This window comes from Rattus norvegicus, chromosome 9, assembly GCF_036323735.1.
Source record: "Rattus norvegicus strain BN/NHsdMcwi chromosome 9, GRCr8, whole genome shotgun sequence".
NCBI lineage: Eukaryota > Metazoa > Chordata > Mammalia > Rodentia > Muridae > Rattus > Rattus norvegicus.
This window is the reverse complement of record NC_086027.1, coordinates 99,949,752-99,962,783: the sequence shown is the minus strand read 5'-3', so window position 1 is coordinate 99,962,783 and position 13,032 is coordinate 99,949,752. Positions and strand designations below refer to the sequence as shown.

Sequence of the window (13,032 nt, the reverse complement as noted above, 5' to 3'; positions counted from 1 at the left end):
GTGCCTCCAGTATTAATTTCTGTTGGGGATTGCTTTGATTGCGCGGTGCCTGTGTGTTTCCAGCTGGATTTCCGGAATGAATGTCATCGGAATTTAGGTAGGACCTGCACTAAGTCTGTGCAGAGCTCTCAGTATTATAACCATTTTCACATTGCCGAGTCCCAATCCGAAGGTCGACTGTCTTTCCATTCCCAGGTTTTCTGCTTCAGTGTTCTATGACTTCCATTATGGAGGTACCTCACATCTTAAGTTTATTTTATTTTCAGTTTTGAAAAGGCTTATGAATAGAATTTTTTTTCTCAGCAGGTTTATTAATGCATAGTTAGAAGTACTGATTTTTGTGTTGACTTTTGCATCCTCTTTTGGTGATTTATTAGACCTAAGGATTTTTTGGTACAGTCTTTAAATTTTTTTAAAGTGGGGGGTAGAGGGGTAGACACCCAGAGAGGGGCTTCCCCTTCTAAAAGGGAATTGGGGAAGACCTGTGTGCGAGGGTACTGGGAGGAGAAGGGCTGATATTGGGTTGTAAAGGAAATAAATAAATAAACTTAGTTTAAAAATCGAAAAAAGGACTTAAGGTATAGAAGTATTGTAGGACAGGGATAATCTGACTTACTCCTTTGCTCTTCCCCATTTCTTTCTCTTGTCCTGGTGCCTGACTAAGCCCCCCAGACACTGATTTAAACGTGTGGTGGTGGACAGCATGTGGGTCTCTCACGAGAGGCTTTGCTATCCTGATGTTGTTAACCCACTGTTCAAGCTCCTTCCACACCTCTGCCAGGTTGCAACGTTGAATTTGGCAAAGACTTTCTCTGCATCTCTTGAAGCAACCACGTGCTTTCCCATGGTTTTGTGTCTGTGCTGCATTACTGCACCGTCACTTTATCACAGAAACGCATCCAGTGGGGTCATCATGGATGATCTTTCTAGTGCGCCATTGAACTCAGTTTGTACTTCTTTCCCAGTATTTTGCATTCTTACTTGTTCATCAAGGAGACGTGCCTGCAGCGATTCCTTTTGTGCTCTGTCCTTACCAAGCTCAGGTATGAGAACCATATGGCACCAGTACAAACAGATATACATAAGCATGGAGTGGAGTGGACAGCCTTCACACAGTACTGTACATATGAAATGTAGAAACAGTGAGATCAAGATGTGACAGGAAGGGAAACTGTTAGTGACTCTGGTGAGTGGCGGGGGCGAGTATGGGTGACAGGGTAGATGTGACTGAAGATCCTTAGACTTCAGATGCCTTAGAAACCCACAGTTGATGAGCACTGTGGCAGACAGAAGAGCAGTATCGGTTAGGAAAGGGTTGTTATCTCCTATACATGGAGTTCCTTCCCATCACTGGACTGGAGCTGCCATTCAGTAGGTGCTTTACTTGTGACACTGGACAGATCTCTAAATGCAGTCGTGCACACAGATTGTACGCCTGGAGTCCAGACTCACTGTCAGATCCCAGTGTCCACGGCTGCCATTTGCTCCTTCCTCTGTTCTCAAGTGAACACGTAGAGTGCTCGCCCTCTCTGTCCTGTGTCCTTCCTCTGGCAGATACAGCGCCTCTCACTGCTGAAAGCCACCATACTTACCCCTTCCAGCTTTCGTGTCAGCTGTCATGGGGCAGTGTTTTCTAGAAAAGGGGAAGAAAATGCAGTTGGAGGTTTCTAAGCAGCTGGCACTGGCAGAGAGCAGACACAGCCAGCACCCAGGTCCATTCTCTGTGAACTCCTGTTGGGAGGGAGCCCTGGACCAGGGCGATCTGCTCAGCCGCTGCACCGCACAGGCGAAACAGTGCCTGGGAGAGGCAGGTCCTAGACACTAGAAACGGTGCTAGCACCACTCCAAACAAAGGGGCTGGGGGCTTTGGGTACTGCATAAGCTGTAGCATGGTGAACATGCTGCACACGGCAGCACGTAGCCTAGGGTGCCCCAGATGTGCCTATCAAACTTAAGTTAATCTAGGGAAAGCGTGATACAAGGGAGGCGGTAAGAGAGCTGAGGGACCAGGGTTCTGGAAAAAGCCCCTACAGCCGCTGGTGAACTTTGTGAGCATGTGCTATTACACACAAGTGTGCTCTGGGCATTGTCTTAAGTGATGTGCACACACTACATCTGCACTGCACCGTGACCCCATAGCTGAGGGGCTTCCTTTGCTTCCTATCCTCAAAGGGCCTTAAACCTAAACTCCAGTCCTCATTCATGTTTACACAACACACACTGTCCACTGAGTCACCTGCTGGGGTGTGTGTGTGTGTGTGTGTGTGTGTGTGTGTGTATGAACATTCATGGTCTCTGTTACCAATTCCTAACAGACTGTTGTCATACAAAGATGAAGTATGGTTGGTGAGGGATGCCTGGATGGGCTACTGCTATGGTCAGTCAGCACAGATATTCCACATGCTATTGGAATCACACATGTCACTCCTGCTTCCTGCCCTGATTTGTCTGCTGTGTCTCAAAAATGCCTCTTGGTATCGCTCACCATGATGGATGTTTCTTTGTGTCTCTTCTCACTACTACCCATCTTAAGACTGTCTTACTAAAGATAGATTAAGAGTCAAGAGTCCTGGGCTGGAGACATGGCTCAGCGGTTAAGAGCACTGACTGCTCTTCCAGAGGTCCTGATTTCAAATCCCAGCAACCACATGGTGGCTCACAACCATCTGTAATGAGATCTGATGCCCTTTTCTGGTGTGTCTGAAGACAGCTACAGTGTACTTAATAATAAATAAATCTTTTTTTAAAAAAAAGAAAAAAGAAAAAAAGAGTCAAGAGTCCTGTTCTTTGGGTGAACTGAAGGTCTGTTATGGCCATGCAACCTTCTTTATATCCAGCCACAGTCTGCCCTCAAATCTCTATGCCAAGCACTCAAGATGCCACCTGGCCTTCTTTTGACCAGCTGTGCCCAGTGACTCTTTTTTATTGTTGGCTTCTGACTGCCCTCATTTTTAATGCAGCCTTACTGGGTTCTGTTAGTATACCAGCGATCTGCCATAGATGGGACCTTGGTCACTTCCAAAAAGACTCATTCTATCTGACTTGTCCTGTAGCTCCCAAGTTCCCTTCCTTGCCTTCTCTTACTATGAAGGTTCCCTATGTTGCCAGTGCCCTGTTGAAAGATGTGTAGCCGGCACCCTTGGCATGGGCCAGCACTCTCAGCAGGATTGGGAAGTGTCATATCCTGAGTGAGCCAAGACCTGGGCCACAGTGGCCTCTCTGCAATCTCCAGAATGAGCATATGACCTCTTTGTGTTTAAGAAACTGTTGCTCTTCGGAAATTCTAGTTTAACTAGGTCTTGCATGTTTCTCTGCCAAACTGGCAGCGTAGTCCCAGCCCCTCCCAGGCTGCATGCCTTCCCCTCACTAAATTTCACTGACTGGACATTTTTGTCACTGTCGTGTGTCACCCACGTTGGGTCTGGGCCACATGGCACTCAGATTCTTCCCCATTGTTCCTCATTTCCTGCCTTCTTCAGGACATTCTTACTGTGTCTCAGGAACATCCTGTGGGTTTTCTCTAGGAAAAGGGCCAGTGTGGGCCGCATCCCACTTTGCTTTGGAAGATACCTTTGTTCCATCGTATTGGTGGTGACAGTGTCCTTAGGCGTATGATTCCAGGTAGCCAGGGTCTCCTCTTAGCACAAACAATGTCAAGCCACTGCCTTCGCTTCCCTTGCTGTGTATGCCCCGCCACCCCCACTGTGGAGATGACCTGCTTTCCCTAGCTACTTTCAGAATTCTGAGTTTGCCTTTAATATTCTGTGATTTGTTTCCAAATACCTATAGATTTCTGGTTTCTTGTCTCTGTGGGGCTCTTCCCACCTGGGCCTAGGATTTCCCAGCTCTGGAAAGCCAACAGTCATCCCTTCCTTCAGTGCTCATGGAGGCGCTCTCTTGGGCCTCTCTCATGAGCACTGACTTCTGCACCATCTTTTCCCCTTAGCTGCAGCATCAGGGGTTGGACTTCGAAGCTTACCTATGCTCTAGCAGTGACACAGTCTGCAGCTCTGTGTGGTTCCTGTCCACCAGGTCAGGTTCGCCATTGAAAACACATTGAACAGGTATAACTGCAGTCTTTGATAATCTGAATGGACTTTGTTTTTGGGAAACGGCATCAGTGACAATGCCTACGTTCCTACACACCACTCAGAAACCTTCTCTTGCCAGCCAGCCTTCCCACTGCATGAGTCCTTGTCATAGCCTAAAAACCAGCTCTCCCCTGTGGCTGTGTCCCACCCACCATCTGTCCTTGATTCTTTGCACCATTGGTACCCCTCTGCCTGTCAGTCTTCCAACTTCCCAATTCCTTTTCATGACTCTGATGACTTGAGGAAGTTTTGGTCAGGATTTTCAGCATTTTATGTTGGCCAGTGTGAGCATGAGATGTTTCTTACAAGCGTGTGTGCTTGAGGCCGTTGGGGAAGTTGTGTAACCTTTGGCTGTATTCACACGTGTGCTCCTGCCTGATAGCCTGTGAAGGCCTGTGAGGCCTGTGAGGCCTGTGAGGGCCTGTGAGGACCTGTGAGGGCCTGTGAGGCTTGTGAGGGCCTGTGAGGCCTCTGAGGCTGCTCTTGTGGTTGCACCTCCCACCAGGCTTTACTGAGCCCTCAATCTCTGAGCCAATCAAATCCTTCCTCCTATCACAGCAACATGGAAAGTAAGGTTGAGATTTTGCTTGTGGTGATGAACTGGAGGAGGGAGATGATGCCAGTGGCCATTGTCAACAGTATACCTTGGGGCTACACAGTGCACTGTTCACCTCAATCACCAGCCCTTATTTGAAGCCACCTCTTCCCCTGTATGAGGCACAGGTAGAGAAGCAGTAAGTTTTACCTCGTGGAATTATTAGCAGTTCCACCAGGAATGTGTCTTTGCACGTGAACAATTACTGTTACATGCTGGTGCTTGACGCTCAGTTTATACTCCAGGGGCTGTGTTATCTCACTGCTCAGCCTGCTTCCTGTGGCCATGGGGCACTATTCCAAGTTGACCCTGTGTGTCCTCTAGTCTCCCTGTGACTTGTCCTTAAGCAGGTCCTAATTGTGGCTTCATCAAGCACTGCAAGTTTCTCTGGTATTTTTCTGCCCACCCTGGCATCAGCCATTGTTTCATTTGTTGGTGAATGGCTTGAGGGTACCATGTTGGCTCTACCTGCCCCAGGCTCCTGCTGGCTCTTTGTTGAGAAATGTCCTTGCTTCCTGGGGTGCAGTTGGCAGCACTCATGTTCAGTCTAGTTGAGGGTGGATGTCACACAGGGGCGGCAGTGGCTTTGGCCAGGTAAGTCTAGCAGCTATACACAGCAGCTGTCCAGGCAGGTTGGAGCCAGGAAACTCTTGTGTCACTTTATTTTACAGCTTCCACCCAGTTTCCCTTAGTTCTCCCTTTGTTGGTCTCCCTGGGCTGTAGGCGCATGTGCTTGCATACACACACACACACACACACACACACACACACATACACACACACAGCTGTTGTGCTGATGTTCACTTTCATCTGTAAGAGGCCTACTCACTTCCCTCCTTTCTCCGAATACGAGAAAAAAAGCAAGATTCCAAGACCCTTGGGTATTCAGGGCAGGTAGTACAAGTGTAGCTTCCTTACTCTCAGTGGCACACAGAGATAATGCCAAGCTGACATCTTGTATGCAGCCTACCCTGGGCCCGACCTCCTGGGAACCCATGAGTATACTCCAGTGTACCCTAAGGAGAGACGACCTGTAGGAAGTCCTCTTTAAAACTTACCAAGTCATACTGGCTTTCTAGAGTTACTTCATCTTCCCTACAAATGACTATATCTTTGGGAGTGAGGTGCTGTCTCTGGTGGACACCATTTAATGTCTACATAGCTTATACACTGGTCATTTGCCATCTAATAGATCTGTTCTCTTACAGCTTGAGCCTCTGCCAGAAAAGGTTCTACATCAGAGACCCAATGCCAATGCCGTCCACTCCATGGAGAAAGTGATGGGCATCCACAGTAAGTAGCTGAGTCATCGTGGGGCCCAGGGCAGGAACACGAGGCCTCCTCACCTTCCCTGGCATGATATGAGCTAAGAGAGACTCCCAGAACCAGGTCCTATTGTACCAGGCTTCAAAAGAACCTGGGCACCAATGGTCTCAAGCTACTTGGTTCAGTTGCACAGAACTTACTTGGACTGGAAATCTGTGTTGTGCTAGGGGTACCTAGCACAGGGTAGAACCCATCCCCAGTTCAGACAACAAGTCCCAAGCAACAGGTCCACAGCCAGACATCATCCACACATCACCCTGCCTCAGGTACACCTGCTACTCCTTGCCTGGCCCCCTGATATGCTCACCCTGGTACATAAGCTCACATAGATAGTGCACGCCCGAAGGCTTCACCCCACTCCCTCCTGGACCCTTTAGTTCTGCCTTCAACACTGTTTCAGCTGATGCCCTGATTCTAAAAATCTCCTTAAGCAAGGCCCCCTGTGTGAACCTGGATCTGATGGAGCCGCAGCATCTATAAGGGTCCAGGTAGGAGACTCCCTGAGTCTGGGTGCCAGCAAGTCTTCATGCCCCTACTCCCAGGATTTATGGCCACCCACACAGTAAGGCAGCATCCCATAAGCGTAGAGAGACAGGTCCCACGACAGTCCACAGCCCTGTGCTCAGGTGGCCTGCAGTGCGGACATTGCACACAAGGCCAATGCTGGTGAAGGCGTTGCTGGCCAGCACCCTTCAGAAAGGCACTTTTCAGGCACAAGTGAGTCTCTATAGGACCCCATTGACCTGCAGAGGTGGGGAAGACAATAAGTGTCCCTTTCCCCCAGGTGAGTACTGGCGCTGCCTGCAGCGTTTGTCCCCCACTGTGGGGCACTCTCTGATTGAGGCGCAGAAGTGTGAGAATGAAGAAGCTGAGACAGTCACCGCCATGGCCTCGCTGTCTGTAGGCGTCAAACCTGCTGAGAAGAGGTAAGCCCTGTCCACACCATCCCTAGGGCCTGTGGAGCACAGCTGTACATGAGGTCCTGACAGTCTTCCTGTGTGTGCCCAGCCTTGTACCAGGCTTGCCCTTTAGGGACAGGACACATGCCCACTGACTCTACAAACCAACCCTATGGGTAAGGGAGCCTGATCGCACAGGGGCTCCCTCACCCACCATGCACCGTGCCCGACCCCTTGTCCTCTCTGCAGATCTGAGGAGGAGCCCATGGAGGAGGAGCCACCACTGTAGCCGAAGCTGCTGTTCTCTCCTTTGTCTGTCTGTCTTAAGGCTCAGCCAAGAAACTTTCCCGTGTCACTCCTGCGTCCTGCCTTGGTGCTCTCTCTGAGTGCGAAGGGACAGCAGGTGTGAAGCAGCAACGGGAGGCCTTTCTGCCGCCCTGGACCACAGGTCTGGAGACGCACACGAACACCAGGTGTGGCAGATCAGATGGAACACAGGACAGTGCGCAACACGTGGGCACACAGACATGCCGCAGAAGCCAAGCACACGCTGCTGGGGTCCCCCAGGAAAGCCACGAAGGAAGAAGCTTGTGGCAACTTGGGCAGAGTTGCTGAATTGAGTTGACATGAGGAAAATGAAAATCAAAGATCTAATAATACAGAACAAACTTGATTAAAACTGGTGCTTAACATTTGATTCTTACCCACAATCCCACAGTCTCCGTGTAAACCACTCAACTCATCTTGTAGCTTTTTTAAAAAAAAAAAAAAACAAGAAAACAAAACAGTTTTCTATGGCTCTGGCCTGCCTTGTGAACCTTAGTGGGGTGCTGTGGGGGTTCACAGCTTAGCGAGGACGGAGTTGGAAGAAACGTCAAAGAATAAAAAACTAGACAGAACAGAAATGGGAGCCTGGGAGTCAGCTGGAGCTTCTCGAAGCCATCGGAAGATGCGAGTTTGTGCCTTTTTTTATTGCTCTGATGGAATTTTTTGTGGCTGGGTTTTCTGAAGTCTGAGGAACAATGCCTTAAGAAAAAACAAAAACAAAAACAAAAAAACACCAGTAAGAATTGGTGTGACAGTGTCCTGTGGCTGGCTGAGTCTAGTGATGCTGGCCTGGCATTACAAGAGTGGCACCAGCCACTGTCCCCGAGGGCCGAAGGACAGCCAGCCAGCCTTGCTTGGTTTGATCACCGTTTAAGGAAGGTGAGGTAGTTCCAAAAAGCAGCGAACGCCGCCGCCGCCGGCAGTTTTGAAGTCTAACACGTTTTTAAACGGATCCAAAGTGTTCTTTCCTCATCCGTCACATAGCAGTTGAGCATCTCCATTCGATTGTGAAGCATGTCGTAGGCACATTGCAGTGTTACGATCGGAATGCTTTTCATTAAAAGCAGGTAGCATGAAGTATTGCTTAAATTTTAGGTATAAATAAATATATATATATATGTATAATATATATTCCACTGTATTCCAAGCTAAGAAACTTGATTCTTATGAGATCTTGATAAAATATTTATAATGCATTTATAGACAAAGTATATATAAATATATATAATAAATCCAGACCGCAGAGGTCCTGGCAGGCGAAAGACGTGTGTGTTAGCTCTGAGGTGCTGAGGGCTGGGTCTGGATTGAAGCCCATGGATTTCTGAGCTCCAGATTGGCCAGCTTCCAGATTGCCAGCATGTTCACCCCTGGGCAATTTCCCTACCAGTTTGTACTTTAATTTTAATTATTTTCTAACAAAACCTCTGCCCTTTCCAAGCCTCCATGCACATATGTACCTGATGAGTTTTTATAGCAAAAGATATAAACTTGCTGTTGATTTTTGTATGAATTTTTCACAAAAAGATCCTGAAGAAAACATTATTTTGTGGATTTTACATTTTTCCCCTTACCATTCAGCAGTTTTCTGAAGGTGGTAATGTCTGAAACTTTTTCTTTCTAAATTCTTACTTGTACATTTTTTTTAGCTCTGAAGGTTATTTTTATGGTTTGATTTTGTTTCTTTTTGTACAGCAAGCAGGGCTCTGCTTTGACCAGGACCGCTGCTGTCATGCTTGGTTTTTTAGAGCAAACCTCTCGAGATTGGGCAGCAGGTCTGCGTGGCACCCTTGTCTTGTAAAGCTCACCGGGAGCTGCACAGCCACGGGCTCCTGCCCCGCAACACTCATAGTATTACAAGGGCGGGCAGGCCGCATGAGACACGAGGGCAGTCAGCATCAATGAGCGTGGACTTGTAACCACTCCATCAGGATAGAACTCCAGCTCTAGTTTCCCAAAGACCTTCGAGGCGAGTCCACAAGCGCCTGCCCAGAGCCTGGCCCTGCAGCTGTCAGCAATTTCCATTGCGGCCTCATAACCTGGACTCTGGCTAGAGCCACAGCCCTGGGTTTGTAGCCTGTGGCTGCTGAACCAAGGCCTTTGTCCTTGTCCTGCAGGAACACATAGGGTCCTGAGGGACAGTCAGTCTTTGTCTTTGCTCTTTTTTTTTTCTATGACAACTGACTTTTTAACTGCTAACTTCTTTTCTAGCACTTAAAGCCACCAATTTCATTCCAAAGTGGAGTTCAGACTGGCGAGAGGAAGTTGAGATACTCAGAAGGGACATCAAGCTAAGTTTCTGAATTTGGTGGCATTTACAGGGTAGATGGGAACTGGGTCAAGCTTTTAACCAACAGGCTGAACACACATTCTTGGACTTTTGATCGCTGTGCTGCTATGAGTGCTAAGCTAAGACAGTGGGTAGAGAGGTCTTAGGACATGCCTGACTGTCCTCCCTGTGTCCCTTCTGGCCCTTGGCGGAAGGGACAAACTTGAGGGAGCCATGCAGCCTCTCCCTTGCTTGTCACTGCATGGTGACAGAGGCCAGCTAGCTGCTCTTCTGGCCTCCTTGGTCCATTTTCTGCATACCCTGCCACCTGCCCTCTTGTGCCAGCCACGACTCGTGGGAGCATCATCTTACCTTTTCAGGTGATGGGTAGCAGGCCACTCAGTGGCCAGGGTACTGTGAGAGGAACTCACTTTGGTTCTATTCAGTCACCCTTTGATGCAGGGGCCTGGCCAGGGAGCCAGCTCACTCCAGCTTCCCTGGGAGCTGAAAGCATTACCTACCATATAGCCTTTTCTCCCCTTTGAAGACAGGTGTGGTCCTTCCTCACAGTCATCACCCAGGGCAGAGGGCAGAAGGTCGGCCTTGACCTCCAGGGCAGGACCACAGCACTCCCCTGCCTGGACCTTGAACCTTCCACCTTCTCCCTTCCTTTGCAAAGGCCTTGGTGGGTGCTGGCAAGGGAGCCGGAGCAAGCACTTTACACCCCTTTAAGGGGAGCCCGAAGGCACCGTGTCCTCAGGGTGCTGGTGTTCGCTCACCCTTGGGGCTTCCACCTGCACCCTGAGAGCCCACGCCCCACCAGCAGGCGGCTGTTCCCAAGGCCACCACCTGCTGGGACATCCCAGGGCTCTGGCTTGAGGGCTGCTTTATGAAAGTGTTTCAGTTTTTCTTTATTTTCAAATCTGTCCCCAAGAGGAAGGACCACCCTGTGGTGGTCTCCGCAGCACTGGTGATGGGCTCAGTCATGTTTCTTTCCTCAGAACATTCCTTCCTTCTTCACTGGTCCCAGCCACGTGCTCATTCCATCCTTCTTTTTGTAGACTTTGGGCCCATGTATTTTATGGGCATTGATACATATATAAATATATAGATATAAATATATAAATATATTTTTTTAAGTTTCCTACACCTGGAGGTTGCATGGACGTACGCCGGCATGTCTTTATATTGTATACAGATTTTGCACGCCAAACTCGGCAGCTTTGGGGAAGGAGAAGCATTGCCTTTCTCTCCCCTCTCATGATGTTTGCAGATGCAGAAATTTTTTTCTGTAAAACAAAACAAAACCTTGAAGGAGAAGAGGGGGGCGTTTGAGTCTTACTGAACTTATTCTTAAGAAATTGTACTTTTTATTGTAAGAAAAATAAAAGGACTACTTCCACACTCGTCATTAAGAAAAGTTTACCTAGCACCTTTGACATACCGATAGAGAGTCGATTGTATCCACACGCAAGCTCCACATTCAGACCCTGCTGCCTGTCTGTCAAGCTGGCTGGGGGTGTTTTCTTTTGTTTTGTTGGTTTTCTCCTCTCTCTCCCCGCACAGGGCCAGGTGCACCCTGCCTGCTGTCACTGGCCTCTGGTCGAGAACCTGAGGTTCTGGTGAGTCCTGTCTCAGCACAACTGTGTCGATGGGTTCATTCCTTCTAGAAGACACGGGGCTGGGGTTCTGCACTGGGCAATCCAGGCCTTTGTGAGCCCTAGGTCTAAATGACACTTGGCACTGGAGGAAACTATTTCTCCCTCTCAAGGATCCAGGTGTGCTCTGCACCCGGCCTTGATGGCCTCACCGGCCTTGAGTTGATCAAAGTCTACTATGGAAAGAGAAGAATGCAGACAGGCCTTGTTCGGGGGTGTGCACTCCAGTGAGGAGGTACCGTTTCCCGATCTGTAAGAATGTTAAACATGCTGTTTTCATGTATGCACAGGAGGCTGACCTCTGTCAGCAAGAGCTCACTACAGAAGTGTGGTCCAAGCCACCGGAGCGCTGCCACATGATGCCGTGTGTGCTCCACAGCCTTGACCGCCTTCACTCTGTAACAGCCTGTTTTCTCTTTGATTGTCTGGACCTCCCCTCCTTGGCGCTTTCTCCTCCTGGCGGGGTTGGGGGTCATGTTTGGTTTTCTCATTCTTGTTTCGTTTTTTTTTTTGTGTGTGTGGTGGGTTTCACTGACCGGCGGTGCCCTCTGGCGGTCACCTCTTTCCACCTCCCGGGTCCAGTGTTTGTACCACATCACACACTTGTCGCTCTCGTGGTGTAAATAAAGACTGCGTTAATTGCCCTCCCATCTCTGCTGCCTGCTTGTGTTCTTTCCTCCAGCACGTTGCCAGGCCTCATCACTTGGATGAAACTCGGCAACCCTTTAGGCTTTCCCAGCCAAGCACTCAGCAGGTATGAAAGCTGCCAGTTCCACCACTAACAATGACTGCCTGACACCTACCTGCCCAGGTCCAGATGTGGTTTGGTTTCCAGAGGAGCATTGTCTCCCATTAGGTTAACATCAGCCAGTCATATAACACTTTGCCGTGATTTCAGTTTACATGTCACAGCTATCCATGCTGAGTTACAAGTCACAGTCAGGGTCTGGATGTCCCTGGCTTTGGGTCTCCTAAGGCTGGAAACAAGTGTCCTCCCACACACTCCTTGGGAGACCTTTCCTGACTCTCAGCCTAGCATGTTGCCCACAGCAAAGCAACCTGGGAGAGGGCATCCCCTAGGTAGAAGACTTGAGGGCTAGTCCTTATAAATTTCTGTTATTTCCTGGTCTTCATGTTTTTCATTTCGATTAAGAGCCAAATGCATGCCAGCCAGAGATTCTTAGAAGCCTCTACCTCTAACTATATAAGAAGAAAGTTGGAGAATATTCAGAACCATTCACCGTAACAGTCTACTGTAAAACCTCTCTCGGTCAGGACCAAGCCCCATGAAAGCCACCCTGGGGAGCAAGAAGTCATGGAGCTGGAAGGTTTGTTTCCGTGGTTCCAAAGCTCTTGCTAAACTGTCCACTTAGGAAAGTGCTGTCCCCTGACGTGTTCTGCTGAGGCTCCACCTCCTGTCTGTCATTAACAACCTCAGTTCACCCAAAACAGCAGTCCAAATACTATAAAAGACGTATTTCTGCCCCTTTGCTTCCCTCCATTTACTCACTACCTCACAGCCTGGCCCCTAAGTAGCAGCTCCCCTAGACTGGCCAAGCAGGAGTGGAAGCGAAGCCGAAGAATCTTGACTGACTAATCTATTCCCCTAGTGGTTTGTAGCCTGAGCAGAGTAAACCCAGGGGTGGGATGGGGGTGAGTGCTATCACTAGTGATAAGCTCCCAACCACAATGATCAGACGGTAGGTAGAGGCCCACAACAAGAATGCAAAACAGCCAATAAGATTGTAGGGCGCTTATTGCAGTCTGTCCTAAGGTTCTGGACAAGGACACTTCCCCTGGGGCTCATTCCAAGCATCAGAGTGAGTGGGTACCTGGAATCCAAGGCAGCCACACCTTGCTGGGGAAGCAA

The 13,032-nt window shown here is 49.0% G+C and overlaps 1 protein-coding gene across 16 annotated transcripts in view; it reads left to right on the top strand.

The window, feature by feature from the left end:
• Positions 1-11,812, top strand: part of Hdac4 (histone deacetylase 4) — a 250,023-nt gene extending 238,211 nt beyond the window's left edge. For 15 of the 16 annotated variants that reach the window (XM_063267463.1, XM_063267465.1, XM_006245443.4 and 12 more), the window contains 3 exons: positions 5,895-5,979; positions 6,797-6,938; positions 7,161-11,812. In XM_063267463.1, coding sequence (XP_063123533.1) covers positions 5,895-5,979; positions 6,797-6,938; positions 7,161-7,200 — 267 coding nt within the window. In that variant the 3' untranslated portion in view covers positions 7,201-11,812. The remainder of the gene's footprint in view (positions 1-5,894; positions 5,980-6,796; positions 6,939-7,160) is intronic. The other variant, NM_053449.1, reaches the window with a different exon arrangement.
• Positions 11,813-13,032: the final 1,220 nt, after the last annotated feature.